This window comes from Torulaspora delbrueckii, chromosome 1, assembly GCF_000243375.1.
Source record: "Torulaspora delbrueckii CBS 1146 chromosome 1, complete genome".
NCBI classification, from domain to species: domain Eukaryota; kingdom Fungi; phylum Ascomycota; class Saccharomycetes; order Saccharomycetales; family Saccharomycetaceae; genus Torulaspora; species Torulaspora delbrueckii.
The window spans coordinates 513,671-538,202 of record NC_016501.1 but is presented as its reverse complement, the minus strand read 5'-3'; the positions used below and the strand labels follow the sequence as shown (position 1 = coordinate 538,202).

Genomic DNA, 24,532 nt, shown 5'->3' with positions numbered 1-24,532 from the left:
TAATAGAACTAAGGCGAAGCCTGGTCCTATGACATGTATTTTCGTTCCATCCTCTTGATCTGAACATAATCATAAAGACTTTTTACTGCTATGCAAAACCCAAGTATTCCAGTGAAGACGGCGACCGCTGGTACACTTTGTTTCTCCTCAGTTATACCGGTCGACAGATGTGAGGTGAACTCATCTTGTGTAGCAGGCGATGAGTACAAATGTAAATCATCGTGCTCATTCGGATCTGATAACTGAACCCTGTCTACATCCTTGTCTCTCCCAACCTTCGATTGGACGTCATTGGGGATCATAGAATACGCATAACCGAGAAAGGTGATTCCAAGACCTAGCCTCGAGCCTTGCTTTGCTGCATGCGACGTGTGCAAAATATATGTTACCAAAAATCCAATAAACTGGAAACTGGAGCTGACGAGAAGATTCCATATCAGATTCGCAATATTACCAACGGGTAAACCCTCTATGCAAATTTCATTGTAATACATTCCCGCTCCAGAGTCGTCGACTCCATAATACGATGGTGCCATATCAACTGCAGCTTCATCATAAGTAGGCGGATTATCACTATCCCCAGCCTGCTGGTCTTCCTCTCCATCCGGTTTTGCACTTAAATTACTGAAAACCCCGTCATAATTGGCGCCCTGTTGCAAATGTGATGCATCTTGAGTATTCCTCTGGAAAAGTCTATCTAATATATTAAAATGTCTCCCAGCGGCCCTGATCTGCCTCGAGGCCCTTTCTCTTAAGCTTGTCGGGAATATTCTGTCTCCAATCCTTCGCTCTTGTTCGCTGTCTTCTTGATCTATCGTAGTTCCATCCGCTGCATCATCACTAGAAACCATGTTATTCTCAATATCGGTTGTATTTCGTGAGCTCCCCACAATCTGATCATGGCTTGAGCTCCCGGTAGTCATAATTACTCTGTTGTTTGCAATCTAGCAAAATATATAATAGAACACTTCTTCGAGCCCACGAAATGCAACACCACGTCCTCGTTGTGGAGAGATATGGATGCTCTTCTTGCCATTCTTTATCATTAGTAAAGTATAACAGGGCTTATGAGCCACCAAAACAGGTGCATTACCCGATTTTTCACCGAACAATTTGCCAAACGATGTGTAAGCGATGAGCTAAGAATAAGCTGGTATTGTTTGTTGAATCGGTTGTAATGATCATATGGTTGACGTTAGATTGGGCCGTTTGCTGTCGTTCTTGCGACTATTAAGGCTGGGTTCATAAACAAACTCGAGATATTTAATTATAGACTAGATACAGAAATGAAATGTCCAGCTCGTAGGTTGCGTAGTAGTTTTCAATTATGTTGCTGCTCATACATTAAACTGTGGAGCGGCAATCGCTTCAGTAGGTGCATCTTTCACCTCTTGCTCATCCTGCCCTTTTCCTTCGGCTTGAGTTTTATGCATATGAGTAAAGAGCTGCCAGGTATGTGATCAATAACCTGACAGGGTGCTTGATTGCCAATTGGTAGCGCTGGTCTGATTTTATGTTCTGTTGTAGTTCTTAGCTCGTAGGATCCAACCGGTGGTCCCAAATCTATACCGCCAGGGAGTATGGTGCTTGGAATAGGTGTGCGGAAGGTTCTGGGAACGTCGGCAATATCTGGCACCGAAACCTCCACTGCCGCATTTGCTCCTGTAAGTGCGTTTGCGTTAGGGCCTCCGATGGAAGCCTGAGTGCCGGCTAAATTACTGGTACTTCCATTGTGAACAACGACGCCGCGCCTGCCCGATCGTCCCTGCCTCCTCTTACGTCTCGTATCTCTATCCTTATCCTTATCTAGTCTTTCTAGCTCCGCGGCTGAGATTTGGAATAGGTTAGGTGTGTATATCTTAGCATCGGAAGGCGCTCTGAAAACATCATCGACCGTTATTACCGGTAATACTCTACTCCGGACTTCGTCATCGTCTACCACAGATCCGTCGAAATTGTGGCCCAAGAGCGCCAAAGTTTTGTGATACATGTGAACTTGCTCTCTAATCGAATGAGCCACAGCAGTTACAAACTCCCCTGGTAATGACAGTTCCCTGCACATACTCTCAGCAAACTCTTCAGGACAGTTTTCTGGATTAGATATATCCCATTCAAAATTATCCAGTAACTGATGTTGCCCAACGACGATATCGATTTTTATCATTATTCGCATATCATCTCCGCCCCTACGCTCTTCATCCAAATCGAGGTATGGATTAGATTGAAACTCCAAAATTTGCTCTTTCATGGATTGGCAGATTGTTTCATTAAATTGATCCCTTATTAGAGGTGCATACCGGTAATCCTTCATCATATCTTCCACGAAATCTTCAATTTTTAAAATAGAGTCGTTTTTATTCCACAAGAGTGTATCTCGTAGAAAGAATTTATCACGCTCGTAGTCGAATTCAAGTCGTATGGGAACCAACTCTTCGCTCTCCTCGTGCATTGCTTGCTCGTAGATTTTTAGTCTGTCTTGATAAACGTGTTTCCGACCATCGATAGGAGATTCCGCGATAACTTGCCTCACAGAATTTGTTACACCATTACCGTAGCCAGAGTAACCATTTCCCCAAATGCTAGCGGATGGAATATTCTGTGAAGCATTTGTGATCGATTTCATCCTTGTCGCCTTCAGTTCTTGGTAGTATTTTAGCGTGTGCCAGAGCTTGCCTAAGTACTCTTTATTACTGAACCCATAAATACTGAATGGTTCATACCCATTTGTTTCCTTCGCCAGGTCAGACTTGTTGGTTTTGTCACGCTGGGTAATTTGCTCATAAAGTAGAATGTCTGTTGTCGGTTTTTGATCTGACCAATACGTTGGATATGGCAATTTATCCTCTGGTGGTTCAAACTTTATTGTCTGATACTTTGGCAAGTCAAATTTTGGACGAGGCACTTGCATCAAGTTACTGGGAACTCTCATCGGTTGCTGTTGCTGCTGTGACTGTTGTGGCGGTATTGGCATTGATTGTGATGGGATCTGAGGGCTCGCACCATGCTGAACAGGTATGTTTTGAGATTGGGGAGCCTGCATATTCATTGGAGATTCCACACCTGGCTGTATTGGAGAGCCCTGGGACTGTTCCTGTTGCTGTAATTGCTGTTGAAGATGCTGCTGAGCCATGGTAATCGCCGCCACAGCGGCTGGATTGTTCTTCGCTATTGCCTGTTGTTTTAACGTATTGAGGACTTGCTGCTGCATCGGCAGAGGTAACCTAGCTATTTGAGGCGGTAAGTTGATAGGCGCTTGAGAAGCCGCTGGATTGCGTACTTGCTGAGGCTGCATTCCTGCCTGTCGAGCACTTGCAGTAGAGGCTGTTTGGTCTATACCAGCCTGTGTCATACCAGGTGTTCTTGCATCCGATTGTTGACCCATGGACATTCCTGGCGATTGCATAGATTGCTGTCCCATATGCATTTGTTGTTGTGGGGCCGATTGGCGATTTGCCTGAGCTTGGGCTTGTGCTTGTGCCATTGCTCTTGCCTGTGCTTGAGCTCTCGCTTGTGCTTGGGCCCTTGCCTGGGCCTGGGTCTGCTGTAGTTGTTGATGGCCGTGTGAATTGAGCGATTGCTGTCTATTTTGCACTTGCTGTTGCTGGAATCGATTCATCAGTAACTGCCTGTGTCTTTGCTGAATCATTTGGACTTGTGCTGGGGTTAGATTTTGTAGCACATTCCGCGGTATCTGCGATAAGTTGAAGGATGGCGTACCTATGTTACTGAATGGATTGGCGTTCGCAGCTTCCCCTGGGTTGTCTAAAGACGGCTCGTCTTGGCCGTTACCACCATTTCCTCCATTCATCTGATCTAAAATCCCCCTTTAGATGGCCGACTCCCCTCGAGTTTCCTTAACCTTTTGAATGAAATGTTTCTTTCTTAACCTGCATTTACGTGTTTTTTCGTTGTGGCGATGGTGAAAAATTTCGTGAGTTTTTAACAGCTTAACTTAAGAGAAGTATGCTCGGAGTTCTATCGTAGTCAGAATAGGCTTCTTTCAGTAGAAGATGTAGTCTGCATGATCTGCTCATGCTGCTGGAGCTTTGAGATACCCAAAATTCTCTGAAATTGGCACCCTTGACATGCGAAAGTGCAAGTAAAAAAATTCCCTGTAAGATGCCCGTTTTTCTAACTACATTTGGGCACACCACAATGCTCAATACACGTTTATTGAGCGTAATTCTGTATAGTTTTTGGCGATCTTCAAGCCTGTCAACCTTTCAGATTATAAAGAACCTAAAGAATCTGAAAAAGTTAAACCAATTTAAAAGCTTGTAAAGAAAGTGCAAATCACAGGGAAAAGATATCAGGTTGATGTTCATATCCTTCTATATCACAGATTCTAAATACTCCCTGGTGTTTCAGTACCTTTTGAGTTCCAACTCGCCGCCATTTGCACACTTATGGTCAAAAGTGCAAGATGTTTGCCCTGAACTAGCGAATGATGACGTTGCGAATCGAAACTGGGAAGCTAAGGATGATATGGGTAATTTGAAATCTGTTTGTGGATCTGTTAGCAAGAATTTGGAGCTATACAAGTACTATTCTTCGAAGAACAAACTGTATTACTTCTGTCTGACATCAGGTTCAGGCTCAACGTCTAGCATTTCACCCTTCGTCTTCTTAGAGAGTATGGACAGAAGCCTACTTGAGTATTTTGATAAAGATCGATTGACTGTGAACAAAATAACGAATAACTACGACCGTATTACGATGATATTTTACGTCTGCGTTAACGGCGGCGGACCTGCCGCCGGTAGACTGTACGGCAATAGGATCAAGAAAGTCGTACCCGCAAGATCGGACCTCTCAAAGATTATTAATTCAACAGCACATGGCCTCCAAGTGGCCGTGCAACGACAAGGCCAGCAGCATAATCAGACATTCGTGAGCGATTCATTGAACAGGCTCGAGAACGACACAAGCAGCCGGGAGGACGATGTAGTTCCATGGAGAACTGCAGGGTTGAAATACAGTAACAACGAGCTATACGTTGACCTTACAGAATCGATACACGTAGTATATCAAAAGGCAGGCAAGAGATCCCGACGTACCTCATCCAAATTGGAAATGATATGTGGAACCATTAACGGCCAAGCAAGCGTGAAGTGCTACTTGAGCGGAAACCCTACGGTTGATTTACAACTTGACCTAGCCGGTAACGATCTTGGCGTTCCAGCATTCCACGAATGTGTTGAGCTTGACAACCACCAGAATCCAAGCAATTGCGACCTAAGATTCATCCCACCGGATGGCAGATTTAACCTTATGCAATACAGTATCGATCTCGATACCCCACGGATACAACAAACTCGCAGATTCAACCACACTGTCGGCCTAGTCACAATCGATTTTGCCGATCAGCTAGGAAACAAGACGGATGAGTTCGAGATCACAGTCAATATAAGCAATTCACGTGAAGTGGCCAACATCGAAGATCTCCGCATCGACGTTCAATTACAAAGTAATACTGACGAAGACAGCGAAACGGATTTCAAGATCAAAGTTTTACGCAACACACATGGCAGATTCGACAACAGTGTAGTCCCGGGCCAGGGTTCCTGGATTTTTGATAAGGACACACCAACGGGTACATTGCCCGTCCTCAGAGGCTGCGTTGAAAGCACAGAACCCCGTTTGTTAAGAGTGCAGCGTGTCACAGCATCCTACTCACTGTCGGGTCAGTTGGCAAGCGGAATCCGCGTAAAAGCCATCAACATAGGGCAACTAACCACAAAGTCTAACAGACCATTCAAGGGAGTTAAGTATGCCACCAAGACCGGCGACTTCGAGATCAGATCTTAGTTGTAATAACCTAGAATTTTTGTGTAGAAACTTCTCAAACCCTTCGCGTTTAAATCGCTTAACACCGGACCTCATCAGCTTTAGGGGAGGAAGGCGGGGAGAAGTGACGGCGGTTAAATTTGAAGCTAGGCATATATAAAGGAGGCTTCCAGCCAGGAGGAATTCTAATTTTTTCAACACCAACTACCTAATAGAAGTAAAGATGTCTGAGAGATTGCTGTTCAAGGATAGGGTTGTGGTGATAACAGGGGCCGGTGGAGGTCTAGGGAAAGTTTACGCGTTGGAATATGCCAAGAGAGGTGCCAAAGTTGTTGTCAATGATTTGGGTGGGACTTTGGGTGGCTCTGGTAGCAATAGTCGTGCAGCAGATGTGGTTGTGGATGAGATTAAGAATGCCGGAGGTGAGGCGGTGGCTAATTATGACTCAGTGAACGATAATGGTGAAAGAATTATCAAGACCGCAATTGACAATTTTGGACGAGTTGATATTTTAATCAATAATGCAGGCATCTTGAGAGATGTTTCATTTGCAAGGATGTCGGAGAAAGAGTTTGGTTCGGTCGTCGATGTTCATTTGAACGGTGGTTACAAGCTTTGTAAAGCTGCTTGGCCTTACATGCTATCGCAAAAATTCGGTAGAATTATCAATACGGCCTCCCCTGCTGGCTTGTTTGGGAATTTCGGTCAGGCTAACTATTCAGCAGCCAAGTTGGGCTTGGTAGGATTGGCAGAGACTTTGGCCAAGGAAGGTTATAAATACAACATAAGGGTCAATTCTATTGCGCCTTTAGCGAGATCTAGGATGACTGAGAACGTGCTGCCACCCCACATTTTGAAGCAGCTTGGTCCCGAAAAAATCGTTCCCTTAATTTTATTTTTGACGCATGAAACAACTCAGGTGACCAACTCTATTTTCGAGCTGGCAGCTGGTTTCTACGGACAACTCAGATGGGAAAGATCTGCGGGCCAGATCTTCAATCCTAATCCTGAGACCTTTACACCAGAGGCAATTTTAAACAAGTGGAAGTGTATCGTGGATTTCAAGGACAAGCCGTTTAATAAGGTTCAACATCCAATACAATTATCAGATTATAACGATCTTATTACAAAGGCTAAAAAATTGCCAGCTCAGAATGATCAGGGTTCGATCAAAGTTGATTCCTTACGGGGTAAGGTGGTAATAATCACCGGTGCAGCCAGTGGTCTGGGGAAATCTCATGCTCTATGGTTTGCTCGATACGGTGCCAAAGTTGTCATCAACGATATTCGTAATGCAAATGGAGCAGTCGAGGAAATAAACCAAAAGTTTGGAGATGGTACAGCTGTCGCTGATAACCATGACATTGTTACTCAGGCTCCTCAAATTATTGAGGAGGCCTTAAAGAAGTTTGGTCGGGTGGACGTTTTAGTCAACAATGCCGGAATTTTACGTGACAGATCCTTTAAGAAGATGACTGATGATGAATGGTTTGCCGTGCTGAAGGTTCATCTTTACGCTACTTTCGCCATGTCTAAAGCTGTTTGGCCCGTCTTCTTAAAACAAAAATCAGGTTATATCATCAACACGACCTCCACATCTGGAATATATGGTAATTTTGGTCAGGCAAATTATGCAGCCGCCAAGGCCGCAATACTTGGTTTCTCGAAGACAATTGCGCTCGAGGGTGCGAAGAAAGGTATCAGGGTCAACATTATCGCCCCTCATGCAGAAACTGCGATGACCAAGACTATCTTCACTGAGAAGGAGTTGGTCAATCACTTCGACGCATCTCAAGTCTCACCATTCGTTGTTCTTCTAGCTAGCGAAGAATTGCAACAAAACTGTGGAAAGAAAGGTGTCAACGGCCAGTTATTTGAAATTGGTGGAGGCTGGTGTGGTCAAACTAGATGGCAAAGAAGTGAAGGTTTCGCCTCCGTTGCAGATCCGGTAGAACCTGAAGCTATCAGAGACAATTGGAATTTGATTACTAATTTCAAATCTGGAACCGTCAACCCTAGTACAACTGAAGAATCATCTATGGCAATTTTACAAGCTGTTCAAATGGCCCAATCTTCAAAATCATCTAAGGATATTTTCAATTATACTGAAAGAGACTGTATCCTATATAATTTGGGTCTGGGGGCCACAAGTAAGGAGCTGTCGCTCACGTATGAAAATGATCCCAATTTCCACGTTCTACCCTCATTTGCCGTGATTCCCTTCATGACAAGCATTACTGCTTTGAACATGAACAAGCTAGTGGAAAACTTTAACTACGCCATGCTGCTCCACGGCGAGCAGTACTTTAAATTGGGCCAATATCCTTTACCAACTAAAGGAAGTTTGAAGACTATCGCTAAGCCATTGCAAATTTTGGACAAGAATGGCAAAGCCGCTGTGATTGTTGGGGGATTTGAGACATATGATACCAAGACGAAGAAACTGCTAGCCTACAATGAGGGATCATTCTTTATTAGAGGTGCTCGTACCCCAGGTGGCAAGCAGATCATCAAGGGTGAGAGAGCTAAATTTGCCACGCAAAAATTTAAGGCACCAACAGATAAGGAACCCGATTTCGAGATTGAGGTGCTGACGAACAAAGACCAAGCTGCGTTATACAGACTTTCTGGAGACTACAATCCTTTACACATTGATCCAAACCTTGCTAAAGCTGTGAAATTCCCACGCCCTATTTTGCATGGGTTATGTACACTAGGTGTCAGCGCTAAGGCTCTGCTGGAGAAATTTGGTCCATATGTCGAACTTAAAGTTAGGTTTACCAATGTTGTGTTTCCAGGTGAAAAACTAAGGATTAAAGCTTGGAAGCAACTTAATGGCATTGTCATTTTCCAAACCCTTGACGTTGATAGAGACGTCGTAGTCTTAGACAACTGTGCTATCAAATTAAGTGGATCGGAATCCAAATTATGAGTTTATGATACTTATATTAATTTTTTATGATTTTCATGTTTATTACCGCTAGCGGTTCATTAACTCTTTGCAAATAGCAATTGTTTGATGAATACTTTCGAGTTAAAAAATGAATAAATAATATCTATACGGGCTTGAATGAAGTTGCTACGGAACCTTGGTTATATATATAAATGAAAAGTAGGGGGCCCTCTGAGCCTCTGTTAAACTTAGTCCAGCTCCATCTCTTCGAGCCCGTGTGCAAATGTTCTCATCTAGTTGATTCTATCCTCAGGCGGGATTTCTTTGTCCCAGTAGGAACCTAACACTGGGATCTTCTTGTAAAAGGTGTCTTGAAACTTTGGCCAGCCTGCAGTGAATACAAAGGTACCGGCAGTGGAGGCAGCACCCCAGATTGCAAGGTTTGGAAGATAGCTTAATAAGTTGCTAGAGTTCATTTTACCCATGTATGGGTACGTCTTAGTGGCTAATTTGGAAACGTACTACATTAATATCTGTTAGTCAATCGTTCATACATAAATTGATCTCCTGGTAAATCCAAACAAATAAAACATACTGATACCATTGTCGGTGAATGATGTGATCTTGATCTTGCAATAGAATAACTAACAACAGACCCAGTTATCCCAACAGCTGCAGATCTCTTAAGTATCTTCCCCAGGGTTCCGCCCGCTATGGGAGCCTTGAGGACTAAGCTGTCGGGTTTCGTTAGGTTCGTGAAATTTACCGGTAATCGCCCTGGACGTAAAACTAATAAAAATGTAACTTTTATTGGCCTGGTATCACGTGATCAAATCGGTAGACTTCGATGACGCTAAGCTCTCGTTATAGATGTGAACTTTCATTTCGATCTACCAGTAACTTCCTTCTGATTTCTTACTCAATCGTTCATTAGTTGCTTGCTTTTTTTTATGGCTTGAATCTACGTTAGCGCCACGCTTCATGCGACCATACTGTTGAAAATATATGGATAGGCTTTCTTCAAATTAGCCATAGTATTTGGCTTAACGTATCCATTGACCTCGAAGAATTTATTTACACAACTCCATTCATGCCAGGTGAAATCTCTCTTTGGGCTGCACTCGCAATGTAGAACATCTCTAATCTCTGCGTCCGGTGGACAATCCTGGTTTGGACTATGCATGTATCCGGTGTTTGCAACAAAATGTAAACTTTCAGCTGGAATCATATAGCTAGCTGCAAGTGTATGTACTGGCGCGTCTCCCCATCTCTCATAAAAAAATCCTCCTTCACTGTCGAGAAACTTGAAGAAATCCTCATACGCCTGAGATCGGTAAAAGCCCAAACTGGCAATCTCAAAATTTGACCAGAAATGACACAGGTTGTATGTAGAACCATCATCATCTGTAATAAACTTGGCGTTGTTTTTGGAAGCAACATATTGAGAATTTTGACGAAAAAAGTTCATCGTGGCATTCCAAAGAGATGGTATCGTTCTAATGTCTTCCTGTAAAGCCATATTGAAGGCGTATAGTTTCTTGTTTGCTCTCATATATTTGAAAACATCATACGTTATTTCACAGTCGAAATGGACGCTAGGCTCAATCCTCCAATAATATTCGATATCGACAAGCTCTGGCAATTTGTAGAATAAACCAGAATTGAAGCGGCACATAAACCGATACGACTCACTTGAACCGTAATTAATCTTCTGCTTTTTATAATTTTCTCTGCTGGCAGCCGCCTTCTTCTGATCTATATTGGGTGGATAACTCCACATTTCAGTTGGAACCCTGATGAATCGGGCTCCCCCCGAAACTTTGAGCTCTACAGCTTCTTTGAACTCATCAGTAAACTCTTCGTCGTTCATAAACCACCACTGATAATGATATTTGGAATTGAAACTCTTCTCGAAACGCTCGATCGTATCAATCATGTCTGTCAATTCTGAATTCCTAACAAGTGTAAGCAAGATATCGTTTCCTTTGCTATGATCGTCGGCATATATTCGAGGTCCATCAGTTGTGATGATTTGAAGGTCATGCTGCGCTGTGTCCGGTCCATTCAATAGTATCTTGTTCGAACCATGGATACAAAGGAGAACAATGGGTGTTACAATTAAAAGCCCCACCGTAGCTCGAATGTATCTTCGATGGAGCAACCTCCTAATGTTGGCCAACAGCTTCATTAGCCTTTAAGCTATCTTGTTTGATGTCGCTGTTTTTGAATGTTATTATGCTTTATGCTTTTCAAGAACTGCGGAAGTAATCGGCCTGTGAGCGCCGCACCAATACTCAGTTTTTATGCGTTGGTGTTAAGATATCGTGCTGGTGATTCGTTCATTATCGAATTGACCTTTATATGCTACTATCTATGTATGAATCACGGTAGCACGTTGATCCAAAATCTCATTAATTCTCTCTTCTCACTCGCTGTGTTTTGGCATTTCAATTCGGCGTAATTCAGACCTTCATTCAGGCGAATGTCAAATTTTTCAGGTTCACTGAGATCCTTTCCTTGCTCAACCTTTTCTTGCGGACTCTCTGGCTTTGGGCCGCTCGAAGTTGCTCTTTGAGATTTTATATCCTCTTTATTCAAACTGAGAGAAACATCCGTCTTCCTATCGGATACCTTGGCCGTTAACGTCAAGAACGTTTGAACGGGCTGTAATGTAAGAGAAAACATGTTCTCATTTTGACTTAGTTGATCACCATTGAAAATGTACTCTACCCAGTTCTGGTTACAAGATGGCTTCCCACCCACGACAGGTGTGGTCGCCTGTCGGTAAAGGCTTTTTGATGAAAAAATGCAAACTTGATCAATCAGGTGGTATGGTACCTTTTCCATTGTATGTTCTTCAGAGATAAACTCTCTTTGCATGGATGTGATAATGTTGTATTTGGGCACTCTTGGAGGTTCTTCAATGGGCGTCGATAATTTTTGAATTTTGTTTGTAGTTTCTGCTCTGTTGGGTCCTAAGAGATAATCTTCAGACAAAACGGAACGGTTGTAACCATTGCCCAATCCCTCAAAATGATTAAAATCATAATCGGCTTCATCATCTTCTTCTTGCACATCTTCAGTATGATCGTTACCACCGTCTGCTAGATATTGTTCATATTCAATCTTGTCATATTCAAGTTTGATTTCTCCACGCTCACTAGCATCTCGTAATTCAGGGAAGAATTTATCCTGTATCAGATGATTGAAGTAATTCAACAGTTTTTGAGCATCTTGATATATTAAAGTGCTACTGTCGTTGAAGACTAAAGCGTTCTGAAAGACGGATTGAGTGTCAATGATAAAATCGTATATCTTGGAATAATAACCAACCTCCAAATTTTGTTTAACGAGCGACAACGCACACGGCCGGTGAATTACCTCATAGTAATCAGGCAGTTCTTCCTTCGAGACAAGTTCCATGAACGGTTCGCTGATCTTCATCGTATCATCCGCGTCTGTCTTGGTCGCACCATATTCGATTTCTATCTCTCTATCGGTGGCATCTATCACTCGGTTCAAATGGCTAAGTAACCGAGGCCTCACATCATCAGACACTAGGTAATTTCTTGTAACGTTTTTGGCCTTCAAGACCTCATACTCAATGTATTGAACCATTTGCAAAGAATTTTTCACGATCAAACTGCCACTTTCATTATAGGAAGCACAGTTCTTCGCCAGCAATTCCACATCAAGCAAAAAGGTGTGTGGCCCATCTGGGAATTCATAGTCTCTAGATTTGATTTCATTAATGGAGATCGGCTGCTGAACCCTGTAGTAGTATTGGGGGTGGAACTTCCTACTGGGAAGTTTAATAAAGTCCTTGAATACCGATTTGTACGATTCAAGCAGATAATTTATCGTGAAACTAATGAAAAGATTAAATTTTGGAATAGACCATTCATCCTGGTGCAATTCTGATTCGGGAAATAATGGTATGTTATAGTCAACATTAGGTAAATCTCCCATTCTGGGCTGCTTACCAGCTACTACCTTAGCCGGTTTTTCTGGCTCTTCCTCCTCTGGGGCTTTTCTCTTTGGTTTAATTGCCATTACACCCTCCCGTCACTGGTAGCTCTATGATTACTTAAACTTGCCTTTAACAGTTGTTTGTTTAATGGTTGATCGTTTTTCTAGTTTGAATTGATCATCGCTTCTCCGTTGAAAGCGACTGCTATGCCACATAGAATCTTTTATATAACTTATCAAGGTCTATTTGAGTGTTACAGTGAGCTTCCCAGTCGGTTCCACCCGCAGTTGCTCATCCAGAGTCGTGAATATCGTCTCATGCAGTTGTTTTAGTTTGCTCTTCATTTCATCGGACATCGCTGTGTTCGTCTCGAGCGTGACAAATCTTGGCCTTGTATGGATTTTATGCCCGTCTTCGTCATGTTCCGCATTCGCATTATCTGTTATAGATCCATGCGAGGCTTCAGGTTCGTAGCTGGATTCCGGGTTCTTTAAATCTGTTCCCTGTATCACGATCCCGCTATTGCTGATCATCGATATGTCGATCAATTTGTCGTTGGTATTTGCCACAATCTCCTTCAGCATGTTTTCTCTGGCACGTAATTGTTCCTCCTGTTCCTTCATCTGCCGTTGTACTGCATTGTAATCGTCGTTGTGGTCACCATGCCCGTTCTGACTCGCCAGAAGAGCCTCGTTCTCGTCAGCATCACTGTCCCTGCAGCAACTTGCTATTACACCCATCACAAATCCTCACTCCAGCCTCTTTCCCGAAAATTCATAGCCTACAATATACTTTTGTATCTATTCATTGGTGAACTTGACCTTTAATTACTGAGTTCCTCTCTCCGGCCGGGTAATGGTCAATTTCTTAGCGAGTTGGAAAATTTTAAGCTGAACTGGTTCATTCTAATGAATAAGATCACTAAGTGACTACCTATTTGGGATTCCCTAGCAGTCTAATGATTCGTTATACCAGAATACCACGCCTAAATTATCTCGGGGCTGGAAGTTTGCTGCCCAGCGCGAGACAATTGCATACAACTAAGGTGTCTTCTGATTTCTTTTCATGGTTTAAGAGTAAGAAGAATCAGGACCAGGAACCTACAGTTCCAACTAAAGGTACTCAGGAACTTATCAGTGACATTGAGGCCGGAAAAACATCCAAGATCTCTAATAAACAAAAGCTGGAGCTAATACCTGAAAACTTCATTGGCGAAGAAGAGGGCGAACTGGCGGAGAAAGCTCGTGCAAAACAGATTAAAGGAGTTCCATTCAACAGATGGTTATCCGCGAAAAAGGTCGCAAATGAAGCACAGCTCGATGCTCTTCTAATAGAATCATACAACAATGCTTGGAATGGAAGTAAAATCACTTCGGCGACTGATTCCAAGCTCGAGGGAACATTCCCTGATCTGGTGATAAAGTTTAATTTCACAAAATCTTTACAGGCCAGTAGTGGGTATTTGATTCCTGACTATCAATTGACGATTTTAAATACTCCAGCTCAGTTCAAAAATTATATTTGCAAAGAAATTCTTTCCGGCAAGCAAGCAAGATATAAGGAGTCTGAACCAAATGCAATCCACCTTTCCTCGGCTCAGTTCACATCTCCTAACATCTACATCGTTCCCGATGTTAAACCCAAGGCACAAAAGAACACATATCGTAAGATAATAAGGGAAGTGAATATACTTGAGGCTGAAAGTGCAAGAAGAGCAATCGAACAGGCAAGACAAAGTTGATGAGGTTAAATCATGGATAATAATTTCCAATGCTTGTATATAGAAATATTGGAATCCTGCGCATATGTAAATTTAACAAATCATTATAGGTCCCTCAGGACGTTGATCAGTAAGGGCTTGAACCTTGCCAAATTTTATGTTTACTTGTTGGAAAAGGAATTTCGCGTCAAGATAACTTCGATGTCCAGTCTATTAAGGTCAAGCAAAACAGCAACATCTAAATGTTAAAAACACTCTTAAGATAGTGTAAATGAGCTTTGAAACTCCACTTTGTGAGGAGCTTTATCAAGTACTTCTCTACAAGCCTGAGGTTTCCGACTATCGACTGACATTTGTACCCGGCAAGGCGGACGGGAATCACCATTTCCTAATTCATGAGGAGGAAGGCCAAGTAGAAGCAATATGTTTTAAATACACTCTACTGGCTGTGTTCGAGGAAAGTCACAGAATTTTGGCTCAAATCCAAAATGGAAACTGTAAGTAAAACTGCAACTGAGGCATCATAATGTACCAAATACTTTACTAACACTCAAGTCTGTTAATTTTCGTTAGTCAACAACAGAAGCCAGAGTGATGTGTATATTTCTACCCTAGGATTCTTCCTTGCTACTCCAGAAAATAGGTCGGCTTTAAATTTACATGAGAAAGCATTTTATGAGCTTCTCAGGCGCTCTAATGATTTTGAATCTTTGAAGCTTTTGAAGCAAGAGCTGGCAATCGTTGAGCGACTTCTAACTTCGACCAACAATCGATTAAACAAGTCTTCCTCGCTATGGTGCCTCTATCGAAAATTATCAGTTATCTCAAAGGTCTTGAATTTCGAGAATCCTAACCTTATCTCGGTATTCATCCACTCAGGGAATAGACACATTTCAAACTACTATTGCTGGAATAGTGTAAGGTGGTTTTTTGACGTGGTTTCATTGACAGAAAAAGATAGGCTATTCGAGGCAACTCAAATGTTCTGTTTCAAGAATATCAAGGATGCTTCTTCATGGAGCACATTCTCCTACATGGTATGTCAGCAAAGTAGGAAGTCCTGCTTCAATTTGACTGACTGTGAACGTCTTGGAAAGCATATAGGTCTAAAAGAGAGCCATGTCGGTAACCCGGGTTGGCTGGTGCTGAATGTGGAGACAGTAGCTAAGAGAATACTAAATCTCATCGATACCGCTTCTGCAGCTGACTGGCCTCCGTATCACTGCTTACTAGCCATCTACAACGAGTTCCCCAAAGCCGTTACTCCGGTAATCCCCCCAAGCTGGAGTGAAGATATAATAATCTTTGAAAAGAAACACAAGGCAATCTGTTTGCTGCGGAACAATCCTTTGATTCCGAAAGAGTTCGCTGACGATCTACTGATATCGAGCAATTTTAGACATTTGGGCTACAAAAAGCTTCTAATACAGAAGCTCCACAAGTTAAATCAAAATAACATCACTTTGACGTCCTGATTTAGAATGGCATAACGCTATAAAATCCGAAGCTTAAAGCTCGTATGTACGTGCAGACACCAATCCCATTCTATGGCGTTTGAGACAGTTCTTTTTCCTGGATCTCGCTCTTCTTGAAAGCTGGAATAGCGAACTTCTCGGTAAAGTGTTGGCCTGGTAAAATTGGCGCGATTTCGAGAATACTTTTTATCTGTTCCTCATAGTCATTGCCTTCTGGAATGTGTTTGTAGATGTAATAATCAAGATCCTCACCTGGCTTGGCTCGCCTAAAGAGCTTTGGATAAAATTCGACACCATCCTGGACCCGTTTTTTGGCGAGTTCCCTCTGATAATTTTCAATCTTAAATTTCTCATCTGTAGCAACCTCATGATCACGAGCCGCCAATGCGTCTGTAACTTTCTTCCACAGTCTTCGCGATTCAAATTCTCCCTGCTCTTCTAAAGGGCGTACACTGGGTTTGCTGACCTTGCTTTTATGAGCGTCAAACAGAACAATTTTCTTAGAATGCTTATCTCTCAAATCTTTGATATACATGATGTCATTCCATTTCCCAGTAATTTCGTAGTATTCTTTACCGTTAAGGTCCTTGACTACACCGGCGATGGCGTCGTAAGTTCCAGATATGAACCCTTTTGTTTTGAATTCAATGTCTATCTTATATTTTGGCCCCTTTATAATCATATGGTCGCCCAATTCTAGTCTCATCTTACCAAATAAAATACCTCTAGCGTACATATTTGGCTGAGAAAGAGTGTATTTTTCTGGTTTTCCATTAGAGTTCATCATGTCTAAAAACTGCAATACAGTCAAACCTGCCATCATAGCAGCCGTCGAGTTTCCCAAAAATTTTGATTTGGGTATACAAACACCGTCAACCCTTATACTGGATTCGGGTATCATATAAAAATACGCCGATTCTGGAGGATGATGACTGGTTTGTTCCGAGATGTAATATGCTTGCTGCTTGTTTGGCAAATCCCAGTAGCAAGTAAAATGTTCCCCAAGAACTGGATTCAATGGCTTTTTAACAGCTTTAGGCGCTATATGCCAACCAGCAAGATACCATTTGACGACCTTAACGAATCTTTGCAATTCATCCTTCTCTTGATGTGCGTCTAAAACCAAATCTGGAAACTGCAACTGGTTAGTTATTCTCTCTAGCATCGATTTCTTCTCGAGAATGAAGGTAGGAAGTGTGATTCTAGATAGATCACAGCCTGGTTTCAGCTGAGAAATAATGTTAAGTAAGATATTCTGCCCTGACTCATCATTTTCATCAAGGTCGTCTGTATCAACAGGGTCATCTGCATAGGTGCTCTCACTAATGGAGCTCACTGAACTATCGTTCAAGGATTTTGGCCGCAATTTATTCAGGGGCATCTCTCTTCTTTCAACCTACGCTTCCGGATCTTATTCCTTGTTAATTCTCCGCCGGTGCTCTACTACTAACAAAATCCAGTATTTTCACACTCAAGGACAATCCAACAGCGTTTGATATTCAGCTCTGCCCCTATCTGGATGAACTGCTTCATGAACCAAAAGCGAACTATTTCAATCTCGCTTGTCCCTGGGGCATGCCAAAAAACAAGTCGCGTCGCTTATCAAAACCTAAAAGGTAAGAGGCTTGGAAGGATGATATTTGTAGATCTCGTTGATATTTAAGTTACATAGACCATTCCGGTTAGGTGATGATGTACATGAATTGAAACTTATACCATCCTATGTACCTATGATTATGCTTGAGTTGCCTCCGCGACGGAAGAGCTCTGATTAGCATCACGCTCATCGGTAGCCACACTGCCGCTGGGTTCCTTTGTGTCTGAAAGTTCTGATTTTGGTCTTTTTGTATTAGCTGTCGCTTTTTCCAGCTTCTTTCTCTTACTCTTTTTCTTCACTGGCCTTGCCTCACCTTCTTCGTAAACATCACTTGGCAGATCGTATTGTTTAACATACTTTATCACAAGGGAGTAGGTATTAGAGTCCTGATATTCTTCACTAAAATTGCGGCACAGATTAAAAAACTCATTACATGGCACATGAATGTCAATCTTTTCTTTCTTATCTTCAACATTAACGTCCAAACCAATGTACATAGTTGTAATGTAGACCTTTGGTAGATCCTTGACGTCAGGATCGTCCTTATTTTCATCCGTGACTTTCTTAAATTCCTTCAAAACGTCCTCAGTCTTGTATGTTCCATAATTATCGACTATTTTTTTGCGCTCTTCCTCATTATGATAATAGTAAGCTGTCTCAAAAGGCTTCGTATACGGATGAGCAATTTTGATGCCAGTTAGTGCTTCCAATTTAAGCACCAGAAGTCTCACTTTACTTTCTACCATACCACTCCATTTTAAGTGCTGCTCGCTATCGCCGTTTGTGGCTGCCATGACTGTTAGGTAAAACTTATACTCATGAAAAAAGGTATGCCTCTGAAAGAGATCTGCCCAAGTTTTTTTATTGGTGAATATATCATTCGTTATGCGAATCCCTCTTCCCAGTTCTCCCAAAATGACTTTCTTTGTTGACTCTGTTATGTTATGCGTCGCGCACATGGACGGATAGGCAGGTGTTATGACGGGCATTCTATGCGATCGGTCTTGAGCGTAAATTTTAGGATTCCATACCCGTACCTGTAGGGGACCATCTTCGATTGGTTTCAGCACAACAGGTTGTGGCCACTTCCATTCTGACAAAATCTTGAAGAATCTATTCAAGATGACTGCGCTACAAGCGTTGGGATATAGTTGACAAATTCTTGCCACAAGCATAGCCCAGGCCACACCACCGGGGAACCCAAAGACATTTGCATAGATGGCTCTCCGTTGAGCCCACAGTTTGATGGCGCGCAATGCTATTCTAAAAACAATGGGTTTTGGAACCAGCTCTAAGATTTCGTCTGTAACTCTCGTACCATTCAACGCTCTCAAGTCCTTCTCGTCTAGGTTCCTCAGGAGATTCTTATCAGCCAATGTCAATGATTGTGGAATTTGCGCAAGATCTAAATGTGCACAGATCAGATCTATAGAGATGCCGCTGAATTTCATCTTGATGATGGGGACAAACGCGTCCGGTACCGCTGCGATCTCTTCCAATTCTTGTCGCCCTCTCAACAGTTCATCAAAGACGGTAAAAAAGTCTTCTCTCGTGACATGTTTTGGAACTACAACCAAGGTATCAATATCACTTCCTGGTCCATGTACACCAAGCCTATACGAACCATAAGGGAACACTTTGCCACCTGCATCCCTTGCCATCCCATCTGACATATTTTTCTTCTTCGAAACTCGGTAGACAAACTCTTGCGTAAGCTCTTGTAGAGTCTTCAAAACCTTGACCCTGTTTTCGGTTTCTTGTTCGCTCTCAAAAGAGCCCTCTTTCTTCAACTCCTGGATCAATCCATCGTTTAATTTGTTCTCTGCGGCGGTAGAACCAGCGGTAGAGACAGGCCCTGTGATACCATACACTTTTTGATAGTTCATGTTGGAATTATTTGGTGCTCTGGATTTCTTAAAATGACCTCTGGATTTATTGCGCAATCGCTGGTCAAATTTTTGAGGTGATGAGGTCTTGGAAAATCTATCTGAAGCCACCGACTCCTCGAAATAGCGCTCGCCAGGTTGCTTCTTATCCGGACTAGTGACTTTAAGATTCCAGAACGAACTGTTCAAAGAATCGGTTGCAGGATCAATCGATGTATGATATGGAATCTTGAGGGTACCTACGTTGGATTGCCAACAAAATGTACACTAAATTAAATTAGCGGATCTTTTTCTATGACAAACCAAAACACACAAAAGAGATTGCCCTGTTCCTTAACGAGTTTGAGGCCAAAGTCTTGAATCGACTTTAATAATACCTACCATAGCTATTCACAATGTGAATCTATTAGTCTTTGTCCTTGACGCGATTCATTAAAGCCTGTGTTGTCGGGTAACGATTTGCAAAGGGGCTTAACGGTGGCGGTTGAAAGTTTAAGACTGGGCTAATCGAGTAAGATTGAATGATAAACAGGGCTATCATTCGATCATAAAACAATTGATTTCAAACGTTATAGATCTCTAATTGCTTGTATTGGATTAACATGGACGAGCATTTGATATCTACAATTAATAAACTGCAAGATGCGCTCGCACCTTTGGGTGGTGGTTCACAATCTCCAATTGATCTGCCTCAGATCACTGTTGTGGGATCCCAGTCTTCAGGTAAGTCATCTGTGCTAGAGAACATTGTTGGCAGAGATTTTTTACCCAGAGGTACTGGTATTGTAACCAGAAGGCCTTTAGTTTTGCAACTGATTAATCGTAGAGTTAAGAAGGAAGACCACAGCGTTAAATCCGCCGCCAATGAGCTGATTGATCTTCATGTCAACGATGATAAGAATCAGATTAACCACAAAGGTCAATCTGAAGACAATGCCGAAGAATGGGGTGAATTTTTACACTTACCGGGAAAGAAGTTTTATAACTTCGATGAAATTAGACAAGAAATTGTTAAAGAGACTGATAAACTGACTGGTGCCAATTCTGGTATCTCCTCTATTCCTATCAACTTAAGAATATATTCTCCACATATCTTGACCTTGACTTTGGTCGATTTGCCAGGTCTCACTAAAGTTCCTGTCGGTGATCAACCTCCAGATATTGAGAAACAGATTAAAGATATGCTTTTGAAATATATTTCGAAGCCAAACTCGATCATTCTTTCAGTCAACGCTGCCAACACAGATCTGGCTAACAGTGATGGTCTGAAACTGGCAAGAGAAGTGGATCCTGAGGGTACGAGAACTATCGGTGTCTTAACAAAAGTCGATCTTATGGACCAAGGTACTGATGTTATTGATATTCTGGCTGGTAGAGTTATTCCCTTGAGATACGGTTACATTCCCGTCATAAATAGAGGTCAAAAGGATATCGAAAAGAAGAAAACGATTAGGGAAGCATTGCAAGATGAAAAGAGATTTTTTGAAAACCATCCTTCCTACAGTTCCAAGGCCCACTACTGCGGAACTCCTTACTTGGCCAAAAAGCTAAACTCAATCTTGTTGCATCATATCAGACAAACTTTGCCAGATATTAAGGCGAAAATTGAAGCTACTCTAAAGAAGTATCAAAATGAGCTATACAATCTTGGGCCAGAGAATATGGACTCCCCAAATTCTGTTGTCTTGAGTATGATCACTGATTTCTCCAACGAGTACGCAGGAATTTTGGATGGTGAGGCGAAAGAGCTGTCTAGTCAAGAGCTTTCTGGTGGTGCAAGAGTTTCTTTTGTTTTCCATGAGGTTTTCAAGAATGGTGTGGATGCTCTTGATCCATTCGATCAGATTAAGGATTCAGATATCAGGACTATCATGTACAATAGTTCTGGTTCAGCCCCCTCACTTTTCGTTGGAACAGAAGCATTTGAGGTTCTGGTCAAGCAACAGATAAAAAGGTTCGAAGAACCTTCTTTACGGTTGGTTAGTCTGATATTTGACGAGCTGGTGCGCATGTTGAAGCAAATAATTTCCCAAACCAAATATGGCAGATACCCAGCTCTGAGGGAAGCTATTTCAAATCAATTCATTGAATTCTTGAAAGAAGCTATTGTTGACACGAACTCATTTGTCGTCGACATCATCAACGCGGAACAGACCTACATCAATACCGCTCATCCTGATTTATTAAAAGGTTCTCAGGCCATGGCAACGGTGGAAGAGAAACTACATCCTCGTCAAGTTGCCGTTGACCCTAAGACTGGTAAACCAATTCCAGGCCAACCAGCCACGGCCAAGCCTCCTGCTATCGAAGAAAAGTCAGGATTCTTTGGGGGATTTTTTTCAACTAAGAACAAAAAGAAGTTGGCAGCTTTAGAATCACCACCTCCAGTTTTGAAGGCCACAGGACAAATGACGGAAAGAGAAACCCTTGAGACCGAGGTAATTAAACTGTTAATTAGCAGTTATTTCGGCATCGTCAAAAGAACTGTTGCAGATGTCATTCCTAAGGCTTTGATGTTGAAGCTAATCGTCAAGAGTAAAAGAGACATCCAAAAGGTGCTCTTGGAAAAGCTTTATGGAAATCAAGATATCAGTGAACTGACCAAAGAAAACGACATCACTATTCAAAGAAGGAAGGAATGCAAGAGGATGGTCGAAATTTTGAGGCATGCTAGTGATATTGTCTCCTCAGTATGAGATCGAGGAAGATCAATAAGTAATAGAGCAGAGATAGGATAGTTTTATATTTTTCTACTAGTGAAGAACAGATATAATTTAATGGATGATTCTCGAACATCGTCGTCACCTCGTTCAATCCTCCAGATCGAGAAGTTATCCAGCTTGCTGAGCTATTTCGAAAACATATTTTAACTTAAGCATGACTAAAATCTACAACAAATACTATACCTCTATTTCCTATTTAATTATCTAAGAAACATAACAAAAAAAGGCTAAATAGTAATACAAGATATTTTTAAACTGGTTGGCTTTCAACGGTTTTTGAAAGGTTTATTTGTGGCAGGGTTCCGAAGCAAAAAATTCTGTTACTGTTGAGATCATTAGTAGAGCTCACCCGCTCATAATTTACGATATTAGTTTTAGTTCACAAGAACAGCTGTAAAGCGCCTACTTGGCAGTTGTGATTAGCCACCTGTTATGATTCGAAATGATGACGTTACCAAACGTAACATTCAATACGTTGGAACTTCTGTCCAAGACCCGAGAATAGGATAAACGTTCAGTTATCTCTATGTAATTTCACGTGACTATTTGACTTACCAGCCACTGTTGATGGAGGTGTGGTGGATATTGAACAGTCGAACTCTTTATTTCGGTCAACGAGCTCGACTATTTGCCATTTTCGTCATCATATATAGTGCTAAGCATATATCTGAAGGCGACACATAGAATCAATGAAAATGTTTATTCCTCTTCTGTTGTGTTGCGAGATCTTAACTTGATCAAGTTCAAACTACAAACAGATTACGCTTTTAGAATTGACATGGCTACTAATATCACCTGGCATCACAATTTGGTTTATGACGAGCGTAAGGCTTTGAGGAAGCAAGAAGGCTGTACCATCTGGCTTACTGGTCTGAGCGCTTCTGGTAAGAGTACAATTGCCTGTGCATTGGAACAACTATTGTTACAAAAGGATATTGCTGCCTACAGATTGGATGGTGACAACATCAGATTCGGCCTCAATAAAGACTTGGGCTTCTCTGAAAAGGATAGAAACGAGAATATAAGAAGGATTAGCGAAGTCTCTAAGTTGTTTGCAGATTCTTGCACAATAAGCATCACGTCCTTTATTTCTCCGTACAGGGTTGATCGTGAGAGAGCTCGCGAATTGCATAAAGAAAGTGGCCTGAAATTTATTGAAGTTTTCGTTGACGTCCCATTAGAAGTGGCTGAGAAGAGAGATCCTAAAGGTTTGTACAAGAAAGCGAGAGAAGGTGTTATAAAAGAGTTTACTGGTATCTCGGCACCTTACGAAGCACCACAAAGCCCAGAAATCCACCTCAGAACGGACCTAAAGTCTGTGGAAGAATGCGCTGCTGTAATCTACGAGTACCTTGTCAGAGAAAAGCTTGTTGATCAGGACGCCTAAACAAACGGAACATATTTAATCACGTTTTATAATCACGTTTATAAGATACACCAAACAGTTTTATTTCCTGTCCGTGAACGAATTGCTTTGAGAATGTCATCTCTTTAAACTATTCAACCGGGCCTGCAAGTCGTCATCAAGGTTAGCAGATTGACCTTCTGCGCCAGCTCCAACAGGTTCTGCTACACGGTGACCAGATTCAGAAAGATTGCTACTCGCAACAACATTCTGAGGAGTGTTCTGGAGCTGCGCGTTCAAATCAACTCCGATCTCGTCTAAAACTTTGTTGACTATTTCTTCTGCCTCCTCGTCCTCATCCAATTCATCGCCCATGACATTATCGATCGACTCATCCATGAATTCTTGCCTCTGATCCATTAAATCATTTTGCTTCTCAAACTCCATAGAAATACGCTGTAATTGTGGTAGATTCATTGACCTATTCATTCCAGCTAGTAAAACAGTGGCTTCCCTCATCGATCTAGTCATTTGGTCACTACTTCTGACAGCTTGTATCCGTAGTGATATTGCCTGAAGTTGGGTTTTCATATTATCAAACTTCTGAATATAGTTTTTGGTTCGAACAAGATCCCTAGCCTGAACCTTAGCTGCAGTGACCTGTCCATTCTTTGCTGATCTCTTTATGTCAGCAATCAATTTTTTCTCTTGCGTCTCTAACTTCCTTTTCTCCCTATCCAGTTCTCTCTGAGTTCTTTCCAAAGCTCTTTGATTCTATTGAAGATTCAATGTTAGTAAATGTTTCCTCCGAAGGATCAGCCCCACATATGTTGCTTAACGTACTTTTTTCAGCCTCTCCTGAGGCGTTATGCTTTTACCAAAAGCCCATTCAAATAGATTCATTATGGCGCTTATCGAAGGCCTAATGAATCTGAACACAAATCTGTTACAGGTTGATTAAAGCACACTGATCGCTTAAGATATTCTATAATAGTTAACTCCCTTGTGCATTGACGCAGTTCCGTCTATTACCCTGACACAAGTGAAAAAGTGTATAAGATTGACACTTCAAGCTCTTCAGAAAGCCTTGAAAGCTGGCAATATACAGAACTCGATACGGGGAAATTGTGGATTCT

The 24,532-nt window shown here is 41.9% G+C and overlaps 15 protein-coding genes across 15 annotated transcripts; 6 read left to right on the top strand and 9 right to left on the bottom strand.

Annotated features, from left to right (window-relative positions):
• Window positions 1–26: 26 nt before the first annotated feature.
• Window positions 27–923, bottom strand: BSD2 (Bsd2p; the record flags this gene model as incomplete). The annotated part of the gene is made up of 1 exon (XM_003678794.1): window positions 27–923. One exon carries the CDS (start codon window positions 921–923, stop codon window positions 27–29), a length of 897 nt encoding a protein of 298 aa, XP_003678842.1.
• A 461-nt stretch (window positions 924–1,384) lies between these two features.
• Window positions 1,385–3,808, bottom strand: SNF5 (Snf5p; the record flags this gene model as incomplete). The annotated part of the gene is made up of 1 exon (XM_003678793.1): window positions 1,385–3,808. The coding sequence occupies one exon, from the start codon at window positions 3,806–3,808 to the stop codon at window positions 1,385–1,387; it is 2,424 nt and encodes an 807-aa protein (XP_003678841.1).
• A 509-nt stretch (window positions 3,809–4,317) lies between these two features.
• Window positions 4,318–5,808, top strand: APM3 (Apm3p; the record flags this gene model as incomplete). The annotated part of the gene is made up of 1 exon (XM_003678792.1): window positions 4,318–5,808. The coding sequence occupies one exon, from the start codon at window positions 4,318–4,320 to the stop codon at window positions 5,806–5,808; it is 1,491 nt and encodes a 496-aa protein (XP_003678840.1).
• Window positions 5,809–6,010: 202 nt separating this feature from the next.
• On the top strand, window positions 6,011–8,719 carry FOX2 (bifunctional hydroxyacyl-CoA dehydrogenase/enoyl-CoA hydratase FOX2; the record flags this gene model as incomplete). The annotated part of the gene is made up of 1 exon (XM_003678791.1): window positions 6,011–8,719. The coding sequence occupies one exon, from the start codon at window positions 6,011–6,013 to the stop codon at window positions 8,717–8,719; it is 2,709 nt and encodes a 902-aa protein (XP_003678839.1).
• Window positions 8,720–8,973: 254 nt separating this feature from the next.
• Window positions 8,974–9,284, bottom strand: QCR10 (ubiquinol--cytochrome-c reductase subunit 10; the record flags this gene model as incomplete). Its single annotated transcript, XM_003678790.1, has 2 exons — window positions 8,974–9,201; window positions 9,276–9,284. The coding sequence occupies 2 exons, from the start codon at window positions 9,282–9,284 to the stop codon at window positions 8,974–8,976; spliced, it is 237 nt and encodes a 78-aa protein (XP_003678838.1).
• Window positions 9,285–9,659: 375 nt separating this feature from the next.
• TDEL0A02940 (glycosyltransferase family 15 protein) lies at window positions 9,660–10,868 on the bottom strand (the record flags this gene model as incomplete). Its single annotated transcript, XM_003678789.1, has 1 exon — window positions 9,660–10,868. One exon carries the CDS (start codon window positions 10,866–10,868, stop codon window positions 9,660–9,662), a length of 1,209 nt encoding a protein of 402 aa, XP_003678837.1.
• Window positions 10,869–11,062: 194 nt separating this feature from the next.
• RSC4 (Rsc4p) lies at window positions 11,063–12,733 on the bottom strand (the record flags this gene model as incomplete). Its single annotated transcript, XM_003678788.1, has 1 exon — window positions 11,063–12,733. One exon carries the CDS (start codon window positions 12,731–12,733, stop codon window positions 11,063–11,065), a length of 1,671 nt encoding a protein of 556 aa, XP_003678836.1.
• Window positions 12,734–12,892: 159 nt separating this feature from the next.
• On the bottom strand, window positions 12,893–13,390 carry MEH1 (Meh1p; the record flags this gene model as incomplete). The annotated part of the gene is made up of 1 exon (XM_003678787.1): window positions 12,893–13,390. The coding sequence occupies one exon, from the start codon at window positions 13,388–13,390 to the stop codon at window positions 12,893–12,895; it is 498 nt and encodes a 165-aa protein (XP_003678835.1).
• Window positions 13,391–13,608: 218 nt separating this feature from the next.
• On the top strand, window positions 13,609–14,391 carry MRPL13 (mitochondrial 54S ribosomal protein mL50 MRPL13; the record flags this gene model as incomplete). The annotated part of the gene is made up of 1 exon (XM_003678786.1): window positions 13,609–14,391. The coding sequence occupies one exon, from the start codon at window positions 13,609–13,611 to the stop codon at window positions 14,389–14,391; it is 783 nt and encodes a 260-aa protein (XP_003678834.1).
• Window positions 14,392–14,641: 250 nt separating this feature from the next.
• On the top strand, window positions 14,642–15,845 carry ECM9 (Ecm9p; the record flags this gene model as incomplete). The annotated part of the gene is made up of 2 exons (XM_003678785.1): window positions 14,642–14,867; window positions 14,944–15,845. 2 exons carry the CDS (start codon window positions 14,642–14,644, stop codon window positions 15,843–15,845), a joined length of 1,128 nt encoding a protein of 375 aa, XP_003678833.1.
• Window positions 15,846–15,915: 70 nt separating this feature from the next.
• Window positions 15,916–17,226, bottom strand: OSH6 (oxysterol-binding protein OSH6; the record flags this gene model as incomplete). The annotated part of the gene is made up of 1 exon (XM_003678784.1): window positions 15,916–17,226. The coding sequence occupies one exon, from the start codon at window positions 17,224–17,226 to the stop codon at window positions 15,916–15,918; it is 1,311 nt and encodes a 436-aa protein (XP_003678832.1).
• Window positions 17,227–17,579: 353 nt separating this feature from the next.
• On the bottom strand, window positions 17,580–19,328 carry PAP1 (polynucleotide adenylyltransferase PAP1; the record flags this gene model as incomplete). Its single annotated transcript, XM_003678783.1, has 1 exon — window positions 17,580–19,328. The coding sequence occupies one exon, from the start codon at window positions 19,326–19,328 to the stop codon at window positions 17,580–17,582; it is 1,749 nt and encodes a 582-aa protein (XP_003678831.1).
• A 602-nt stretch (window positions 19,329–19,930) lies between these two features.
• On the top strand, window positions 19,931–22,024 carry VPS1 (dynamin-like GTPase VPS1; the record flags this gene model as incomplete). Its single annotated transcript, XM_003678782.1, has 1 exon — window positions 19,931–22,024. One exon carries the CDS (start codon window positions 19,931–19,933, stop codon window positions 22,022–22,024), a length of 2,094 nt encoding a protein of 697 aa, XP_003678830.1.
• An 805-nt stretch (window positions 22,025–22,829) lies between these two features.
• On the top strand, window positions 22,830–23,438 carry MET14 (adenylyl-sulfate kinase; the record flags this gene model as incomplete). Its single annotated transcript, XM_003678781.1, has 1 exon — window positions 22,830–23,438. The coding sequence occupies one exon, from the start codon at window positions 22,830–22,832 to the stop codon at window positions 23,436–23,438; it is 609 nt and encodes a 202-aa protein (XP_003678829.1).
• Window positions 23,439–23,534: 96 nt separating this feature from the next.
• On the bottom strand, window positions 23,535–24,299 carry DID4 (ESCRT-III subunit protein DID4; the record flags this gene model as incomplete). Its single annotated transcript, XM_003678780.1, has 2 exons — window positions 23,535–24,170; window positions 24,240–24,299. The coding sequence occupies 2 exons, from the start codon at window positions 24,297–24,299 to the stop codon at window positions 23,535–23,537; spliced, it is 696 nt and encodes a 231-aa protein (XP_003678828.1).
• Window positions 24,300–24,532: the final 233 nt, after the last annotated feature.